Source organism: Staurois parvus, unplaced genomic scaffold, assembly GCF_062004578.1.
Source record: "Staurois parvus isolate SC_StPar_1 unplaced genomic scaffold, SC_StPar_1.0 ptg000048l, whole genome shotgun sequence".
NCBI classification, from domain to species: domain Eukaryota; kingdom Metazoa; phylum Chordata; class Amphibia; order Anura; family Ranidae; genus Staurois; species Staurois parvus.
In genome coordinates, this window is record NW_028317844.1 from 8278118 (window position 1) to 8299159 (window position 21042).

Sequence of the window (21042 nt, forward strand, 5' to 3'; positions counted from 1 at the left end):
TTTAGTTAGCCAGCCCCAATACGTGTTGTGTAATTTCTGTTTACATACATGTGCAACACCTGTATGCAAATTTTTTTTTTCAATTCATTTTATAGCTATTACAAAGGGGTAAGAAGGCCCCTATGTGATAACATTTGGCAGGTGACAGGTACTCTTTATGGAGACATCAGGGGCCTGTTATTATAGTCAGAGGTTGGTTTTTGATTTTTATCAGCAAGCTGATAGTCTCCTGCCCTCTCTTCCAGCTAATTGAGCACAGACTGTGCTTAAAGGTTAAATTCACGTTTAGAACATATTACACCCATATTTAGGGTTGTTCCTGTTCATTACCACTCACCCCCTCATCCAATGATGGCAGGTGCAAAGTAGGAAAAAATAAATGCACATTTATTTTCCTGCAAAAGTATGTGCATTTATTATTTATTCCTTAAACATGAACTTAGCCTTTTTTTTCTAATAATTTTTATTGTTTTTTCATTTTTATATGCAAAAGTAAACAAACAAGTTACAGAATTCACAGTGTTATGCGCACCTTATCAAAGACATACAGTATGGTTTGCAGTGGTTTCCCAAACAACGGAACTTAGCCTTGAATCAGGTGATTGAATTTTAACAACTTGTTATGTTCTGAAAACACCGATCCCCACTCCCTCGCTTTAACAACTAATGGGGTATCGTCTCCCCTGCTACATCTCGTACGGGTAAGCCGATATACTTACAGATCTGCAGGAGACGTGCATGGCACCAGCGATCTACTGATCGCTGGTGCAATGCTCTACAGGCTCCTGTAGCAAAAAATAATAAATGCATTTTTTTACCTGCAAAAAAATGTGCATTTATTATTTTTTTACCAAAAGGTGAACTAATCCTTTAAACCTAGATTTGCTCAGAGCTGGGTGCTTCCAGGTTCACGCAGAGGACATCAAGGAACAGATACTCCTAAATATTCTTGCTCTTACCATCCTGACTATGTTCATTGTGATCCCAGACATCATGGGGTAGGGTGGTCCAGCAGGGGAAGCCTCCCCCCCCCAAAAAAAATCAGGCGGCCCTAAAGCCACGCACTTCACTAAATTGTTAAGAAAAAAAAGCACAGAAAAACAAGCTTGCTTCTACTGGGTGGGTGAAGGTGTGTGGTGTAAAATATGATGTCCAGTTCAACCTGGCACATAGGTAAAGTGTTTGGTCCACATTATTACATTGTACACATAAAATAATAATCTGATATAAATGCATGGGTTTTATGCAAAACAATCTGTTTAGTATCTATTATTTTGTATTAAAGGTTGATGACTACCATGGTGTAAAGGTTGCTGATCCATACAGGTGGCTTGAAGATCCTGACAGTGAACAGACAAAGGTGGTTATCTGTTTAAAGAAATTTGAAAGTAGTTTTTGGACAACTATATTTATACTTTTTTATAAGTCTATACAATTCTATGAATTGAAATTGTATATATGGTATTATTTGTATACAATCTTTATTTTAAAATATACATTTAATACAGGATGCATCCATCTAATAATAGAGCCCAGTACAAGCTTTGCACTTGATGACAGTTTCTGCCGACTGAATTAGGTCTCATTGCACACTGGACTTTTAGCCCATCCAGCCCATTTTTCAGCAGCGTCTGGGTGTGGCTGCTGGCCCCATTCAGTATAATAATAGGTCACCAGCTGCTGCAGGTATTTTTGACTGTCCGCACAGCTAACAGTTACTTGCGGTGATCACTGCTGGATGCATTTTGTGTGCATCCAGCAGCGATCACCGCAGGTTATCACTGGCTGTGCAGAGAGCAGCGAATAGCTGTGGCTACCGGAATCAAAAGATTTGTGCTGCTTCAATTTGCACATTTGTTTTATATGGGACTGTGTCACTGCAAGATGGGACTATAGAGAAATCACACTGTACTTGCAGGACTGCTTGCTCGCCTATAGGAACAGAAGGTAATGAAACTCCTCACTGTTTTTTAGCATTGCTGACCACATATTAAAATGTTAGAATATAATGATGAAAGTAATGCAGCAGAAAATGGATCTAGTCATAGTGATGTAAATTACCATGTTTTTCTGTTTTTTGTTCAGGCATTTGTTGAAGGTCAGAATAGTCTGACCATGCCTTTTCTTGAGCAATGTCCAGTTCGAAAGCTGTTTAAGGATCGGATGACAGAACTCTATGACTATCCCAAGTATAGCTGCCATTTCAAGAAAGGAAAAAGGTACCAAAAGCATTCCTGCAGAGGTTGCCATACATGTGTTGTTAAGTTTATCTAGTCTTGCATATTTCAGAAATATGAAAGTTGACATGCTGTAGTACAATAATGTTAACTTAGGCTAGGTTCACACTTTTTTGCTAGGGTGCGTTGCTTGAATGCATATTCACATGCGCTGCATTAGACAGGCCATTCGAAATAAATGTACACTCATGTCCTAGAAAACATAAATGTACCTGTTCTGGCAGCACACCACAACGCACATCCATCGGCAAGGTGAGTTTGGTTCCATTCAGAATGATGTGTGTTGTGGTAACATACACATTTCCCCAACACAGAAGTGTGAACTGAGCCTACGGCTGCTTTACAGATAGTGGGCATCATAAGATCCCAAGTTATATCCATATGTAAACATTTGCCTCTCCAGAAATCTGCTAGAGCCCCCAAAGAAGCCTTACTTCTTGGTATAAGGATAAATGGTACAGTATATCCCCTCCCACATCCTATAATGCAGTGCTTAAATACTTAAATATTGCCTTTTTTACTGGGTGGGGAATTATTCATGTGTATGCATATACTGCCTATCAACAAATTGTCATATTTGGAGTGTCTAGCGAGGCAATGTTCTAACAGTAGGATATGATCTGCTAACACCTACCCCAGCCATAGTTTAAAGGATAAGGTCACCTTCTGTAATATGTTACATGTTACACCTGTATACAGGATGAAGAAGAGAAAGCAGGAATGGAACAAGGCCTCTGATACAAAGTAGTCAAGGAAGCAGAACAATCCAAACCTGCAGTCTGCTGGCAGTCTGTGGTGAAAAAAGATACAAATGGAAACAGATAAATGATCAAAAAGTTACATTGTAACCACATGTGCAGGAGATGTAAAAATGCTGGTTTGGATGTATAACTAATTAAAACAAAAAGTATATCATCAGCTAAATGGGGAAAATAATAATAAATGGTAGATTAACACAGCAGGCTATGTAAACATCGAAAAGCAATGGGAATAATAAAAGTGTAAATGACAGAATTTATAAAAAAAAAAATAAAAACAATGGAAAACAAATGAAAATTTTGAATAATAAGAATAAATTGAAACAATATTTTAAAATGTAAAAATATAAAAAATCAAACGTTGCCAGGCTAATCATACCAGGGAAACAATAATTGTACTAATAACTTAATCAATCAGGGATCCATGAAAACCTGACTCCAATTCACAGACCACAAGTAAAAATAAAGGCATAAGAAAAATATTATAAAATGATGCTCATAAAAAATGAATCCTTAACGGGACCATCAGAAAGAACATGTGGTGAAATGGTGTAAATATACTCAAGCAGAATACAAAATCCTGTACCAAACAAGAATCTAAAAAAAAAACAGTATATACAAAAGTATCAAACAATTAAATTAGGATAATAAAAATATAGGTGCATGTATACACCTATGTGTATGTGGGCATACAAATATCCATATGGACATAAATCAACCATGTAAACTCAATAAAAAAATGAACCTCAGGAATACTGGGGTAGGTGGCGTCCACAAGGGCCATATGGGACTGATGCTCAGGTCACTGAAGTATATGTAAACAAACCGTGTATACACCAAAAAGAAAGGAAGGGAATAATACTAGTACATACAGCCTTTGATAAATTAGAAAATAGTGGAGATGTCTAGCTCTTCATTCAAGCCACTTGGGTAAAGGGAGTTAAACTTGAAGATCCAGAATGTCTCCCTGGAGCAGTGTCTTTTGAAGCTCTTGCCTTCAGGAGGCTCCCGAGAGACAGGCTCAATGGCAACAAGATTCAGATTAATGGGATTCTTGTCATGATATTTCTTAAAATGTGTAGAGACACTATATTTCAGTGAGCCTTTCTTTAAACTCCTACTGTGCTCCCCAAAACGTGCCCTCAACGTCCTAATTGTCCTACCTACATATTGTAGGCCACACGGACAGGTGGTACAATAAATCACAAAGGAGGAGGAACATGTAAGAAATTAATTTAGAAAAAGGATCTACCAGCCTGATCAGTGAAAGAGGATTGACCATGAGTAATAAAAGTAAGGCAATCATGCTTGCGGCATTGGTAAATACCTTTTAAAGCCAAAAAAGTTGGTATAGAACTAGCACCACTAGGTTTAAGAGATGAAGGTTTACTGGATGCAATTGCATTTTTAATATTTTGTGCCTTCCTATATACCACCCTTGGTCGATTGGGGATCCTATTGGTTAACAATGGATGGCATTGCAGGATTCTTCGATGTCTGACCAGCACTTGACGGATTCTGGACTTGCAAGGAATAATCTTCCTCCCTGGTGCAATTCCTAGCCAATGACTGCTGGATACTCCTGTTTTCTAAAATGTCCACACATACACGCCCTTACAGGTCTTTTTACTATGTTTCCTCCTGGTATATGCACCTCATAGCTGACATTAGATTAAGAATATTTATTCAATTCAGCACTGTTCTTCTGTGTCTGCTTATACCGAGAGCTATTACTTTTCTTGGTAGAGTCTCAAAGTATAGGAAATACTATCTTATGGAGTTCTTACATAACAGATAACAGACCCTTGAACCATTTAGAGGTTTTGATATTTTTACTGCTCTGTCACTAATGATGTACGTTATCCCACAGATACTATGATAACTGTGTAAATTAATTTTTTTATATTGCTCTATGCTCACTAACATTCTGTATATATTGTTCTTTGCAAACAACCAGGTATTACTATTTCTACAATTCTGGCCTTCAGAATCAAAAAGTAATGTATGTTCAGGATTCTCTAGATGATAAACCAAGAGTATTTCTGGATCCTAATACATTTTCCGAAGATGGTACGGTTGCTCTGCGAGGTAAGCTGTCTTTTCGGATTAATGTTCATTTAAAGCATAATCATATTTTACTGAGTTTGTTCATGAAGCTCCTGTGTGTTAAAGAAGAATTCGGGGCAACATTATTATTTTCCCATGCAGTGGGACTGTGCCCGCAGTGCATGGATTAAATGCTTGTTTTTTTTCTAGGGGCTCAGAAAGCAAAGATATACTTACCTAATCTGCCGATCCTCCCCCACACACTAGCGGTCTTGTGAATGATCTGTTCCCGACGTCATCATGCCCATATCATGTCTCTCATCTTTCTCTTGGCAATGCCCCATAGATTTTCTATGGGGTTCAGGTCACCTTCCCCCTGCCCCACCATTCCCCATCCCATCCAAGGACTGCTTTTGTTCTCAATGAAAAGATCCTGTCCTGGGGCTATGCATGTGCTTAATACAACAAGAGGTAGGTACATAGGTTGAGGCACATGGATTTGAGGAAAAAAAAAAAAGGTTTTTATTGTGCAGCTGTTTTGAAAATTTGCCATCTCTATTTGTCCTGTTTACCACTGCCAATGGGACAGAAAGTGATGGCAATCAATGGGAAAAGAATTGTCACCAGACCAAAAGGTGAGGGGAAATCTTTCAGTCGGGGAACATTTGTCTGAGCGACTAAGGGCCCTTTCTCATGATCGGTCCGATCAGGTATGCCTGTCAGTTTTTCAGGAGGACCCAACTGAACCCTGCATTCTCCTCTGTGGAGTGGTGAGTGTAACTGGATTTGTGTCCATTCACACCTGCTGACCTCCAATCATATCCGATCTTCTAAAAAGAAATGGAAGGGGATCCATTCCCCTCTATCTAAGCGGATCAGAGGACTGTTGGATGTAAATGGGCAGCCGGTCTGTTTACACCTGACTGCCCATAGAGCAGAATGGGCTGTGTCTGTCATCTGCCCACTCTGCTCTGCTCAGCAGGGAATCAGAGGACAGATCCCCCACTGAGCAAAACAGAGTTCGCTACATGTGAAACGGGCTTAACAGGGAACTGTACTACGACAATTGTCTAACACTGAAATAGTTGGGAAACAAAAACAAACTGATAGGGGATGTGAACCCTTTCCTGCTCTATCCAAAACGTTAAAAACATAAAAATTAAAAAATATACTTACGGCTCCCCTGTTCCTGTAGGGATCCTGTCATTTTACATTTACATTTTGCAATGTAGTTTTTCAAAAGCAGATGATAAAATGCAGGGTCTCTTTTAACCATATGTTTTATGGGTTAGTGCAATCACCCGCAGCAAAGAAACCAGAAAATGAATGCAGGAAAAAATGGAGAACAAAATGAGGATTGAAAACGTAAGCAGTCCATAGATGATCCTTTTTTTTTTGTTCAACCAGCAAGTTGAATGAAAAAATATAAAAATGACAATTCCCCAATCCACAAATTCAATGTGTATGGGAGTATCCTCCCATTGTGCCTTTGTATTCGGACATCGGAGAGTCCCCCCCAACCTTCAGAATACATGTTCACTTGCTGCCTAATATATCCTACCCCACTTTCAGATACCATTGTAGTGAGACAATCAATGTTATTTACTTTACCTGTCAGTGGTCATAATGTTATGGCTGATGGGTTTATACACATAAAGTATAACTGTAAAACTAGCAGCTTGCGGGCAATCCACACCTTTGAATGTGGTTTGACTCTAGCAAAACCCTGAACTCTTAATAGGGTCGTTAATGAAGAATTTAACAGGTTTCCTAATACATACGCACATACAAAATTCATTAGATCACAGTTTTTTATTAACTGTAGAAAAACGTGAAAATGATGCTGTGCTTCATTTTGACAACTATCTTATTGTAATTAATGTGGTACAATGATAATGTGGTCTGCAAGAACACAGCACGCACTAACCTCAGTTTAATGAGTCTTCTCATACTTTGCTGGATTTGCATTTTGTTAGGTTAATTTAACCAGTAGCAATCATGAGTTGAACTAATTTAAATTAAACCTGGTGCCATTCATTGTACAGTTTTAGTCAATCATTTCTCAAGTTTTTACACCTCAATAGGTTACAGGAAAGAAAGTCTAACATGCTGGGATAGTTATGGAAAATGAGTGCTGGACCCGTAAGGGTATTGGTAATTCTGTATTAAAATATTGATGTAAATAAATGGATTCAGGGGAGGTAGCTTCTACACACCAAAGGATCTCCATAGCCTCCTTGGCTTGTAGTGTAATGCAACAAAAAAATTAGTTGAAGCATCACACCACTGCTGATAGGCCCAGATACAACTTTATTCCACTAAAAGTCAGGAGGAAGTACTGCAGTACAAGAAGTTGCAGATATGGTAGGCCTCTGAGGAATACGTCCCAACTTTCTGAGATGGGAATGAGGGACACAAGGATTAGCAAAAGTATGTAGGCATAAGACAACCCCCCTGCCATGCCCCCTTAAAGGAGAATTTTACCCTCAAAACCCATCTCTTCAGGGAAGCCTACCCCACCCTCATCTAACGGCCACTCTCCCTCTTTCCTCCCACCCCTCATTCCCCTCAGCCACTTCCTACTGTACCACTACCCCCTCCCTCCTAGACTGTAAGCTCAAAAGAGTAGGGCCCTCTTACCCCTCGTACGTTGTCTGTTATTGTTGTACTGTGCCATGTATTGTCCCCCCCCCCCCCTATTGTACAGAGCTGAGCAAACCCTTTGGCGCTATATAAACTCGATGTAATAATAATAGACGAGCTTCGGATGTGAGGACGGCAGGAACAATCCATCGCTGAATGTGGGGGAGCGCGGTTTTACGAAGGATCAGAGGAATGGATAAGTACAGCTTTTCACTGAGCCCCTGGACAAAACGCAGCCCTACTGCATGTGAAAATAAAAGTTTTGACTGGAGTTTTACTTTAATGATACCCTTCCTAAAACTGCTAATCAGAAATGTGGAGCGATATGATCTTCTGTTTTAATACATTCAGACTCTAGGTAACCAAATAGGCAGCGAAAACAACACATCCAACTGGTTAAGAGATTTATCTTTTTCTTGATTAAAGTTGAAAAGCCTTTTAATTGGTGAAAGTTTTAAAGTAGATATGTATTGATAGAATTGCAGCTTTTTGCTGAGTAGGACTTTTTGCTGTTTTTCAGGCTATGCTTTCACAGAAGATGGGGAGTATTTTGCCTATGGTTTAAGTAATAGTGGCTCCGACTGGGTAACTATCAAGTTCTTGAAAGTTTGCAACCAGGAGGAACTGCCAGATGTTCTGGAGAGAGTAAAATTTAGTTGCATGTCTTGGACCCACGATGGTGTTGGAATGTTTTATAACCGTTATCCTAAACAAGAGGGTAAAAGTGATGGTGAGTACCTTATAAAATTGGATTTTACCTCCTTTGGGACTGAATCTGTTTTATGTGACCATGCCTTGTGTTGAAAGCAAAACTACTGGGACATTTTTTTACTCAAAGCAGGGAATACATTAAGGTAAAAATGTCTTGCCATTAGAACCACTTTTATGTGACATGTATATAAATATTCACGCTAATGTTTGTTATCTAGAAAACTACGGGGTTGATTTTCTAAAACCATAGAGTGCAAAATCTGGTGCAGCTGTGCATGGTATCCAATCAGCTTTTAACTTCAGCTTGTTCAATTAAGCTTTGCCAAAAAAAAACAAAAAACTGGAACCTGACTGGTTTTTATGCAGAGCTTCACCAGATTTGCACCCTCCAGTTTTAGTAAATCAACCCCTTTGTGTGTTTCCACTTCCTGTGTGTCCAGTTTGTCCTGGATCCACCCCAACATCACTGATGTCTTTAATCAGCCAATGAATTTCTGCACCCCAGGATTAATTCTCTGACATGTTTCACCCAATGGGCTTAATCTTAGAGAATCCTCTATGATTAAGCCTATCAAGTGAAACAGGTCAGAGAGTATGCTGCTCCTCCTTTGGATTATACTGCTTGGAGTTCAGCTTTTAAACTAACCATTTAATAGCTGCTGTGAGCAGCGACATGATTTGGTTGCATGCACCAGGTTTAATAGAATCAGCCCTAGTGTTTAATGTCCTATGGCACATACAATAGCCTAAGACCAGACAATATTTTTCTAGTTAATGCCACAGAATAAAAAGATACTTTTTAAATCATAGGACACGTTTTTAGATAATATGGTACATACATGAATAAGAAAACTCTTTTTGAGACTTTAGCTATTGTATTTAGTTCAGTTGAACATTTATGTCTCATGCAAACTGGGCATTAAAAAAAATGCTACCTTTACAGTCTTTTGGTGTTCTTTTTTTTTTCTTTCAGCCTGTAGAAGCAACTCTGTGTTAGCCTATTTGTCCATACACAGTCAGGCATTTACAGGCATATTTAAAGAGGAACTTTTACAGGATGAAAAATAAAAGCCATCACAAGCTCATTATTGAGAGCAGTTTTCGGGCAGAAAAAATGTGCATTCGAGGTTTTCAAGTGTAAATTGATTATGGTGAAAAATGAGCAGAGGGGAAAGTTTTGCGGAAAAAAACAGCTTTTCAGGCATTTAGCGTGCATGGACCATTATGGCTTGTATATGTCAGAAAATTGTTTTTCTAGTGTATGTCAAACCAGACAATTTATTTTAGTTTTGGATAGGGTGTCTAATTAAAGGAAAAAAAAAAATTACTTGTTAATTCCTGTCTGGTATTAACAATGTGTGACCAATAAGTAAGGGAACCAGGCAGGGGTTCAAGATTTAAGTTTAAGATTTAAGATGATTCAAACAAAAACCCTTACTCTAATTGATTATTCTGAGATACTGTTTTTTGCACATTGTTGTTTTAATTGCGAGTGGTACTCCCAGCAGTACATTTATTTTCCATGTATGAAAGAGTTGGAACCTCTTAATTGTTAGTGCTTCTTTCCCTTTTGGAGATTTTTCCTCACTTCTGTCGCACTGATAGTTAAAATATATCCAAGAGGGACACAAGTTTCAGTAAAAATACTTAATTTATGTATAGATGGAACTTTGGTATTGGTCATCAAGACAAAACATGAGTGGGAAAATAGTTTTGGCTGGAATGTTTAACCGCTTCCCGTCCTTAGGATGTACCTGTACATGTACCTTTTATATAATACGCCCCCTCTTCTCCTTATCATATTACTATCCTCTGTTCCCAAATCTCATTTCCTTACCCCTCTGCTCCACCCCAAAACTTGTACATCTCCCCCTCATTGCTATCATCTACCTACTATTGCTCTCTTCACCTCCCCAAAATGCCTCTTCCACTCCTCCTTCTCATTTTCCTCTCCTCTGTTCCCAAAATCCATTCACTATATCCCTCTGCTCCTCCCAAACATTTGTATATTGTGTCCTCACTACTTCCTTCGCCCCTCTACGGCACCCACCACCTTCTCCTATTACTCCACTCTCCCACTGACCTGAACACCTCCACTAGTAGTTTCTCACGCTCCTGCACATCCCGCTCCCATGCCACCTTTCTCCCCCTTCTCCTCCTCCTAACTGCAGGGGATATCTCCCCGAATCCTGGCCCTCCACCACCTCCCTCACCCGCACAACACCCTCCTGCCTCCATGTCCTGCCGCAACCCCCGCAACTTAGTATCTGTCCCCCTGCTCCCTAAAATCTCCCCCCCCCCCGTTTTCATGTGCACTCCTGAATGCCCGATCGGTGTGCAACAAGCTTACCGCCATCCACGACCTCTTTGTTTCCCGCTCCCTCAACCTCCTAGCGATCACAGAAACCTGGATCCAGCCCACAGACTCTACCTCCCCTTCTGCACTCTCCTACGGAGGTCTCATCTGGACCCATTCACCCAGACCTGACGGTTGTAAAGGTGGTGGGGTTGGTCTGCTCCTGTCACCGCAGAGCATCTTCCGAGTCCTCCCAAACCCCCCCTCCCTATCCTTCTCCTCCTTCGAGGCCCACTGCGTCCGACTATTCTCCCCAACCCCCCTGAAGATTGCTGTGATATACCAGCCTCCTGGATCCATACCCCGCTTCCTGGATGACTTTTCCTCCTGGCTACCCTTCTTCCTCTCCTCTGAGCTACCCACCATCATCCTTGGGGATTTCAACATCCCTGTCAACCTCGATAACCCGGACACATCCCATCTCCTCCACTTAACCTCCTCCTTTGCACTTGCACAGTGCATACAATCCACCACCCACTCCAACGGTAATATCCTTGATCTTGTCTTCTCCAACCGCTGAGCTCCCCACAACCTCACTAACACCCCATTCCCTCTCTCTGACCACAACCTGATTACCTTCTCTATCTCCTCGTCCTCCAACGCCTACCCCTCCAAATGTCACACTATTACCAGCCGTAACCTCCGCAACCTCAACCCTGCCTCCCTCCACTCTGCAGCTGATCAACTCCATGACAGCATCCTCCCCCTGTCCTGCCCCGACTTGGCTATGACTGCCTACAACAACGCGCTGTCAACAGCCCTTGACTCACTAGTGCCTTTAACCACACGCAACATCAGACCCCGACCGCTCCAGCCCTGGCAGACTGATCACACCAAAACCCTCAAACGACACAGTCGTGCCCTGGAGTGACTCTGGTGCAAAACAAAATCCCAACAAGCCTTCACCCGCTACAAATCTGCCTTCCACACCTACACCTCCTCCCTCCTCCCTCCACGCAGCCAAACAAGCCTACTTCTTGACCCTCATCAAGACCCTCTCTTCCAATCCTCGCCGACTCTTCTCCACCTTCAACTCTCTACTCTCGCCACCCCCACCTCCACCCAGCACCTCACTCACCGCCCTTGAGATTGCCAATCACTTCAAAAACAATGACCCGAACAACCTCAGACCCATCTCCCTGCTCCCATTTACATCTAAACTCCTCGAACGCCTCGTCTACACCTGCCTATGCTCTCACCTCAACGACAACCATCTCCTCGATTCCCTACAGTCTGGCTTCCATCCCCTACACTCCACCGAAACCGCCTTACTCAAACTCTCCAACGACCTTCTAACCGCCAAAGCTAATGGCCACTATTCAGTGCTCCTACTCCTTGACCTCTCTGCGGACTTCGACACAGTCGACCACCTCCTCCTCAAAAAACTACACTCCCTCGGCCTCAGAGATTCTGCTCTCTCCTGGCTCTCATCCTACCTGTCACAACACTCCTTCAGCGTTACCTATAATGCTACCACCTCCCCCTCACTCCCCCTCTCTGTTGGGGTCCCTCAAGGCTCTGTCCTTGGGCCCCTTCTCTTCTCCATCTACACCTCCTTCCTTGGCCAACTCATACACTCTCACGGCTTCAACTACCACCTCTATGCCGACGACACACAAATCTATCTCTCAACCCCCCACCTCACCCCCTCGGTCTCTGCCCGAATCACACACCTACTGAGCGACATATCAGATTGGATGTCGCTCCACTTCCTTAAACTGAACCTCTCCAAAACCGAGTTTCTTGTCTTCCCCCCAGCCTGGACCCCACCCCCCCATTGACTTCTCCATCACATCCAACAACGCCAATATCAAACCCGCCCTGCAAGCCAGAGTACTTGGTGTCATTCTGGACTCCAACCTATCCTTCCAGCCCCAAGTCCAATCTTTAACCGTTTCAATACCGTGCAATTTTACACCTTCCTGCCCAGGCCATTTTTCAGGTTTCAGCGCTCTCACACTTTGAATGACAATTGCGCGGTCATACAACATTGTACCCAAACTAAAATTTTATCATTTTCTTCACACAACTAGAGCTTTCTTTTGGTGGTATTTAATCACCGCTGGGGTTTTTATTTTTTGCTAAATTAACAAAAAAAGACCAAAAATTTTGAAAAAAAACCACATTTTTCTTTGTTTCTGTTATAAAAGTTTACAAATAAATAATTGTTCTTCATAAATTTAGGCCGAGATGTATTCTACTACATGTCTTTGGTGAAAATAACCCAAATTATGATGTATTTTTTAGTTTGTAGGAAAGTTATAGAGTTCACAAACTATGGTATAGATCTGAATATTGATCAATCCTGAAGTACTGACAGCCAATCTAATTTCTTGAGGTCCAAGAATGTCAGAATAGTACAGATATCCCCAAATGACCCCTTTTTGCAGAGTAGACAGTCTGACGTACTTCATAAGAGGCATGGCGAGTTTTTTGAAGTTGTATTTTTTTGTCATAATTTTTCGGAAAATTAAAAAAATTATTTTCACAACTTTTTTTTTTTACATACTGACACCAGTGCAGTACAGTGTCATCATAAAACTGGCATGGCGGTGAACAGGGACACTGACTGGTGACAGTATGAAAAAAAAAAATATATATTTTTTTTTTATTTTTTTTTATTTTTTTTATATTTAATTTTTTATTAAATTTTTTTTATTTTTTTAAAGTTTTTTTTCATATTTTACTATGACCAAAGTAGTACAATGTTACCATAGTAACATTGTACTACTTTGGGGAAGTGATCAGTATTTTTTTATTTTTTTTTTTTACACAATTTGCTTATAGTAAAGAATTACTTTGCTATACGCAAGCATTTACCTGAATGAAATCGATTCATTCAGCTTTTTTTTTTTTTTTTGTGCTTAGCTGTAATTTGGTCACAGCTAATCACATGACATGTGCATGTGATTAGCTGTGACCATTCACAGCTAGGCACTAGTATACAATGGATGGCATCATGAATAAAGCCATCCATTGTATACAACTGTCATGTGACCTGCTGTGATTGGTCACAGCAGGTCACATGGTACCAGCAACGGGAGCCGGTACTCGGATCTGTCATCGGTCGTGTCCGAGGTGCATGGCCGGTGACAGATCGCACTGCTGCGCCGCTCTGCATTAGCGCAAACGGCGCATGTGCGGGAGCACGCCAAATGGCGTGTACCCGGAACGGAGAGACACTTCTGAAGCCGCCAAACGGCCATTGGCCGGGCGGCTAATGGTTAACAAACTCGTGCAGACTCCACCTCCGCAACATCACCAAAATCCGCACGTTCCTAACCCCAGAAACCACTAAACAGCTCATCCACTCCCTCATCATATCACGACTCGACTACTGCAACTCCCTCCTCACTGGCCTGCCTCGCCGCTGGCTATCCCCACTTCAGTCGATCCTGAATACGGCTGCCAGACTCATTCACCTTTCCAACCGCTCCGTTTCTGCCACCCCCCTCTGCCAATCCCTCCACTGGCTTCCGATTGCGCAACGGATCAAATTCAAAATCCTAACACTGACGTACAAAGCTGTCCACCACACTGCCCCGAACTACATCACTGACCTAATATCCAAGTACTGCCCAGCACGCACACTCCGCTCCTCACAAGACTTTCTTCTCTCTAGTTCCCTGGTCTCCTCCTCCCATGCCCGCCTTCCAGGACTTCTCCAGGGTGTCACCCATCCTCTGGAACTCCCTGCCCCAACCCATCAGATTATCACCTACTCTCCTCTCCTTTAGGCGCACCCTGAAAACCCATCTCTTCAGGGAAGCCTACCCCACCCCCTGCTAACTTGACCGACCTCCTCCACTCTTCCTACCACTCCATCCCCCACAGCTATCTCCTCCTGTGCCACCATCCCCTCCCTCCTAGATTGTAAGCTTGAAAGAGCAGGGCCCTCGATCCCCTCATGTTTTGCATTGTATTGGTATTGTTCTGTCACATGTTCTGTCCCCCTTTGTATTGTACAGCGCTGAGCGAACTATTGGCGCTTTATAAATACTGTATAATAATAATAATACCAGGATCATTGATGCAGCTGTAGTCATGCTCCTGCTATCAAAATGTGCAGCCGGTGATATGCTTTCATGTAAAAGTAGTTGAGTGGCTCTACAGCGGTTCAATCACTTTTACAGGGCTCAGATTAATGGGCTGCTTCAGAAGGCAGAGGAGGGATCTCTCAATAAAGAGGACCTGTCAGTGTTTCAGTTATCACAAGGGATGTTGCTCATCCTTTGTGATAGCAATTAAATTGAATAAAAAAAAAAATCAAAGGAACAGTTTAAAAAAATAAATTTAATTAAAAAAAAAAAAAAAATTCTTAAAGCATCCCCGTCCCCCATGCTCACACGCAAATGCGAGCCCGCATGTAGATTCTACAAGCACATGTTAAAGATGATTGCACCACGCATGTGAGGTATGGCTGTGAACGTCAGAGTGAAAGCAATAATTATAGTGGCAGAGCTCACGTTTAACTCTAAACTTGTAACCATTAGAGGCTTTTCAAACGTTGCCTACGGAGATTTTTAGGTACTGTAGTTTGTCACCATTTCATGGATGTCTGAAATTTTAAACTATAGGATGTTTGGAAACTATGCATAATCTTTTATATTTCTTTCTTGTACATCACGGGACACGGAGCAGGCCATAATAATGACTGTGGGTTATATGCCACCTATAGGTGAATGGACACTGGCCGACCAATCAAACAGGAAGTCCTTCCCCATATAACCCCTCCTACACAGAAAATACACAGTTTTTTTGACAGTGTCTGTAAGGTAGATGCTGCATATGCTCTGTGAAGTATACTGGGAGGTCTGGAATGATTCTACTGAGAGTCAAGGACCTGCCTGTAGTACCTAATTTTGGCCACTTGAGGGAGTCTGTTTTCTCGTGGGTGCGCAAGCACATGGCAGGAGCGCACACACACGGCGGATATGCATGCGCAGTAGCAGCAGGAAGAGGAAGTCGGCCATATTATTTATATACAGTTGCAAGCAAAAGTATGTGAACCCCTTGGGATTACGTGGAGTTTTGCATGAATTGGGCATAAAATGTGCTCTGAACGTCATCTAAGTCACAACAATAGAAGAACACAGTCTGCTGAACATAATACTACACAAACATTAGATGTTGCCATGGTTTAATTGCACATAACATGTAAACATTCACAGTGCAGGGAGGAAATTTGAGACCCTAGCTTAATGACTTCTTTCAGAGCTAATTGGAGCCAGGAGTAAGCCAAACTTGACTCCAGTCAGTGTGATGATATTGGATGTGTTGCTGACAGCTGTCCTGCCCTTAAAAAACACACACCTGTTTTGGGTTTACTGGTTTCAAGAAGCATTGTCTGATGTGAACCATGCCTCACAGAAAAGCGCTCTCAGAAGACCTACGATCAAGAATTGTTGACTTGCATGAAGCTGGAAAGGGTTACAAAAGTATCTCCAAAAGCCTTGATGTTCATGTGTCCACGGCAAGACAGACTGTCTACAAATGGAGAAAGTTTAGCACTGTTGCTACTCTCCCTAGGCGTGGTCGTCTTGTAAAAATGACTGCAAGAGCACAGAGCAGAATGCTGCATGAGGTAAAGAAGAATCCCAGAGTGTCAGCTAAAGACCTACAGAAATCTCTGGCACATGCTAACATTTTTGTTGACACATCTACAATAAGGAAAACATTAAACAAGAATTGAGTACATGGGAGGACACCACGGAGGAAGCCATTGCTGTCCAAAAAGAATATTGCAGCACATTTGAAGTTTGCAAAAGAGCACCTGGGTGTTCCACAGCACTACTGGCAAAATATACTGTGGACAGATGAAACCAAGATTGAGTTGTTTGGGAAGAAAACACAACACTATGTGTGGAGAAAAAAAGGCACAGCACACCAACATCAAAACCTCATCCCCACTGTAAAACATGGCGGAGGGGGCATCATGGTTTGGGGCTGCCTCAGGGCCTGGACGGATTGTTTTCATTGATGGGAAAATGAATTTCAGAGTTTATCAAGACATTTTGCAGGAAAATGTACGACCATCTGTACGCCAACTGAAGCTCCGCAGAGGATGGGTGATGCAACAAGTAATTCAACAAAACAATGGCTGCAACAGCACAGAACACGCCTTCTGGAGTGGCCCAGTCAGAGTCCTGACCTCAACCCGATTGAAATGCTGTGGCATGACCTTAAGAGAGCGATTCACACCAGACATCCCAAGAATATTGCTACACTGAAACAGTTTTGTGAAGAGGAGTGGTCCAAAATTGCTCCAGATCGTTGTGCAGGTCTAATCTGCAACTAAAGAAAACGTTTGGTTGAGGTTATTGCTGCCAAAGAAGGGTCAACCAGTTATTAAGTCCAAAGGTTCACATACTTTTTCCTCCCTGCACTGTGAATGTTTACAAAACTCCACGTAATCCCAAGGGGTTCACATGCTTTTTCTTGCAACTGTAGGAGGCTGCCTGTTACACGTGAGCTGCTGTAGCCGCCGCTACATCTGCTGTCCCACTGCTGGACCCTGGAGGGATGGCCAGGACACAGAGCAGGTTATTCTAAAGAGCACGTAAGTACTCCCCTGAGAGGGTCGGCCAGTTAGGCAGGAGGGTTGTGTACAGGCTACCCTTTTTTTTCAGTGGACTGCATTGGAGTGTGTTGCTTGATTCTTAAGCAGGTCCATTGTGTATACTGTGTTTTTATTAAATTCTTACACAGTTATTATAACGCTAGTGCAGGTAATGTCATCCAGAAAGTGGTGTGGGGGAAGCAAAGCAGGAAAGGTGCAAATGCACCACTGCCAGGTCCTGTGGAGCCTAGTCGAAGTTACGCTGTGTTATCCTCTCCAGAAAGCCTAGCGGCAACAGGTCAATCTGAGCGGCTGCATTTATTCAGCGTTCTAGCTGCTGCCAGTGCATCAGCCTCAGCAGGGTTAGAAGACAAGATTGCTGGGATGGTTGCATACCATCGGGGGTAAGAAGCGGGAAAGATCCCCATCTTTGGATCCACCAGTCCTTGAACAAGAGTGGTTGGAACCTAAGGATGAAGATGCAGTAGAGGATCTTGAAGAGGTTCAGGTGATTGATTTTCTATCAGATAGTCACAGCCTGATGAGAAGCAGGGGGGTTCTGCTTCTCAATCACAGAGGTCTGGTCAGGTTTCAAGTTACCCCTAGTAGAGGCATCTGAGGTCTCTTCTTCCTCTTTGGGCATATTAAAGCCACCTCAAAGTATTCAAGTATTTCCAGTGTATCCTCTTTTGGAGCAAGTTATGTATGCTGACTGGGAGCACCCAGACAGAGTTTTTGTTCTACCTAAAAGATTCTCCCTTCAGTATCCTATGGAGGAGACGTTTGTTAGAAAGTGGGGGGTAGATGCAGCTGTGTCTTCCCTTAATAATCATTCAACTTGTCTTGTGGATAATGCCCAGGTGTTTAAGGATCCAGCAGATAATAAATTAGAATTGCTCCTCAAGGCTTCTTTTTCCCTGGCAGGGGCTGCCGCACAACCAGTGGTCTGAATGACCGTGTTAAACGGGTGGATAAATGTCCATCTGTCCTGGAGCAGGATACGGCTGTGGATTTGGCAGATTTACCACAGGCCTTGTGTTTTGTAGTAGATGCCTTTAAGGACTCAAGTCAGCAGATACCTCGCACGGCCCTTCTGTCCGTACACATGCGCAGGATCTTGTGGTTAAAGAGTTGGGCAGTGGAACTACCGTGCAAAAGATTTTTGGTGAGTTTTCCCTTTCATAGAGAACATTTGTTTGGGGAGAACCTAGACAAGTATATCTAGAAGATTTCAGGGGGAAAAAGTAAGATTTTACCCTTTTAAAAGAAAGTCCGAACACCCAAAGGGGCCAGGCACTTTTGAGTGGTTGGTGCTTCATCCGATAGGCAAGCATTTGGCCATACACAGGGCTCTGCATCTAGGGGAAAATTTCAGGGCCAGAAGAAGCCCTGGGTGCAGAAGCCCACCAGGTCAGATTCTGAGTTTGCTTCATTATAAAGGGGCGCCCCCAATTGTGTGGGTGGGGGAAGACTTTTGTATTTTGTGAAAATCTGGGAAGAGCTGATCCAGGACAAGTGGATCATTGCTACAGTTGTTTAGGGCTACAAAGTGGAGTTTTGGGTCATTCTTCCTCCCATTTCTTAAGGTCAAATGTATCCACAAATCCATTGAGAAGGAATTCTTTGTTTCAGGCACTCAACTGGATGTTGTCCCAGGGCGTGATTGTGGAGGTTCCAGCGGATGAAAGGTTCCAGGGATTTTATTCAAACCTATTCACGGTTCCAAAGCCAAATGGGGATGTAAGGCCTATTCTAGACTTAAAGGGGCTGATTCGTTTCCGAACGATTGGTTCATTTAGGATGGAGTCAGTCCAGTCAGTAGTCGCATCTTTACAAGAGGAAGACTTTCTAGCATCTATAGACATCAAGGACGCTGTATCTGCATGCGCCAATATTTCCAGCTCATCAAAAGTTTCTGCGGTTTGCGATAGAAACTCAACATATTCAGTTTGTGGCACTACCTTTTGGACTAGCCATGGCTCCTTGAGTGTTTACAAAGAGTCTGGCTCCAGTTCTGGGGCTGTTAAGAACTCGGGGAGAATCGATTTTGGGCTATCTGGATGATCTACTGTTCAGGGGTCAGTCGGGTTCAAGCCTAAGAAAAAATGTGGCTTTTGCGAATTCATACTCTGGAACACTTGGGCTGGGTGTTCAGCTTTGAGAAGTTGGCCGCAGAGCCAGTACAGAGTCTGGAGTATTTGGGGTTGGTCCTAGACAATGTCCAGGCAAAGGTGTTTCTGCCTCCAGTAAAGGGCTGCACCCCGAGAGATGAGGTTTGGAGTTTGAGGAGCAGGAAGTGTCCTTCCATTCGTCTATGCATGAGGTTAATGGGAAAGATGGTATCCTCATTCAAGGCAGTGCCCTATGCGTAGTTCCACTCAAAGCTTTTGCAGTGGAGTATTCTGTCGGCATGGAACAAAAAGATTCCAGTGCTGGAGTACCGCATATCTTTGTCCCCCCCAGGTGCTGCAAAGCCTGAATTGGTTGTTGGAAGCAGGGAATTTGGAAAAGGGAAGATCTTTCCCATTAGTGATTTGGAAGCTGGTAACAACTGATGCCAACCTCTCGGGTTGGGGGGCTGTTCTAGAAGGGGCCACAGTCCAGGGAAAGTGGTCACTGCAGGAAAGGAGCCTTTCCATCAATATTCTGGAGCTTAGGGTGGTACAGCTTGCCCTGAGATATTGGATTACGAGGCTCCATGGTTGGCTAGTCAGGGTCCAGTCCAACAATGCTATAGCAGTGGCATACATCAACCACCAAGGTGGTACCAAGAGCAGGAGGGGGTAAATCTCATTCTGTCTGGGGCAGAAAGGCATGTTCCAGTTCTGTCAGTAGTATTCATTCCAGGGATAGAGAATTGGCAGGTGAACTACCTCAGTTGTCGGCGGTTGTTTTTGGGGGAATGTGCTCCACATCCTGAGCTGTTCTCATCAATCTGCCAGCATTTGGGGTACCCAGACATATATCTATTGGTGTCCAAGTTCAACAGCAAGGTGGACAGGTTTGTGTCCAGGATGCGGTACCCTCTTGCAATAGGGGTATATGCCTTGCTCATACGGTGGGATTAGTTTTCCCTAATCTATGCCTTTCCCCCTGATTCAACTACTCCCATGGCTATTATGCAGGATTCAAGATGAGGTGATTCTGGTGCTTTTAGTGGCACCAGCCTGGCCCAGGAAGTTTTGATGGGCGGATATTGTCAGGCTAGCAGTGGGCAATCCTGCTGTCTCAGGGACCTATATTGCACCCAGCTTTATGGTTGCTGAATTTGCCGGCATGGCTGTTGAGACCCAAATCTTGAAAGATAGGGGAGTGTCAGACTCGGTTATCCACACAATGTTGAATGCTAGGAAGCTGGTTTCTAGGAACATTTATTATAGAACTTGGAAGGCGTATATTTATTGGTGTGAGGGTCGAAATTGGCAGCCCTGGAAATATTTGATTGGGAGAATTTTGTCTTTTCTGCAATCAGGAGTAGAAAATAAGTTGGCTGTTGTTACTATTAGGGTTCAGGTTTCAGCCTTGACTATAAATCTATAAATACGGTATCAAACAAAAATATATAATATAATACAACTACACCCTCTAACATATAAGATCTAACTTTCACCCTTGAAAGTGCAATGCTCACTATAACTCCAATATGTTAAATAAATATCCCCAAAATTGTGGAACAAATTTTCATATAATGAAAAGCAAAAATTTAAATACATGTAATAAATGAACCCAAAA

General features: G+C 42.6%; 1 protein-coding gene across 1 annotated transcript in view; it reads left to right on the forward strand.

Annotated features, from left to right (window-relative positions):
- The window catches only part of PREP (prolyl endopeptidase), a 170056-nt gene that overhangs the window by 8222 nt on the left and 140792 nt on the right, over positions 1-21042 (forward strand). Inside the window, exons 2-5 of the mRNA XM_089665074.1 lie at positions 1286-1360; positions 2086-2219; positions 4953-5083; positions 8205-8414. Coding sequence (XP_089521200.1) covers positions 1286-1360; positions 2086-2219; positions 4953-5083; positions 8205-8414 — 550 coding nt within the window. The remainder of the gene's footprint in view (positions 1-1285; positions 1361-2085; positions 2220-4952; positions 5084-8204; positions 8415-21042) is intronic.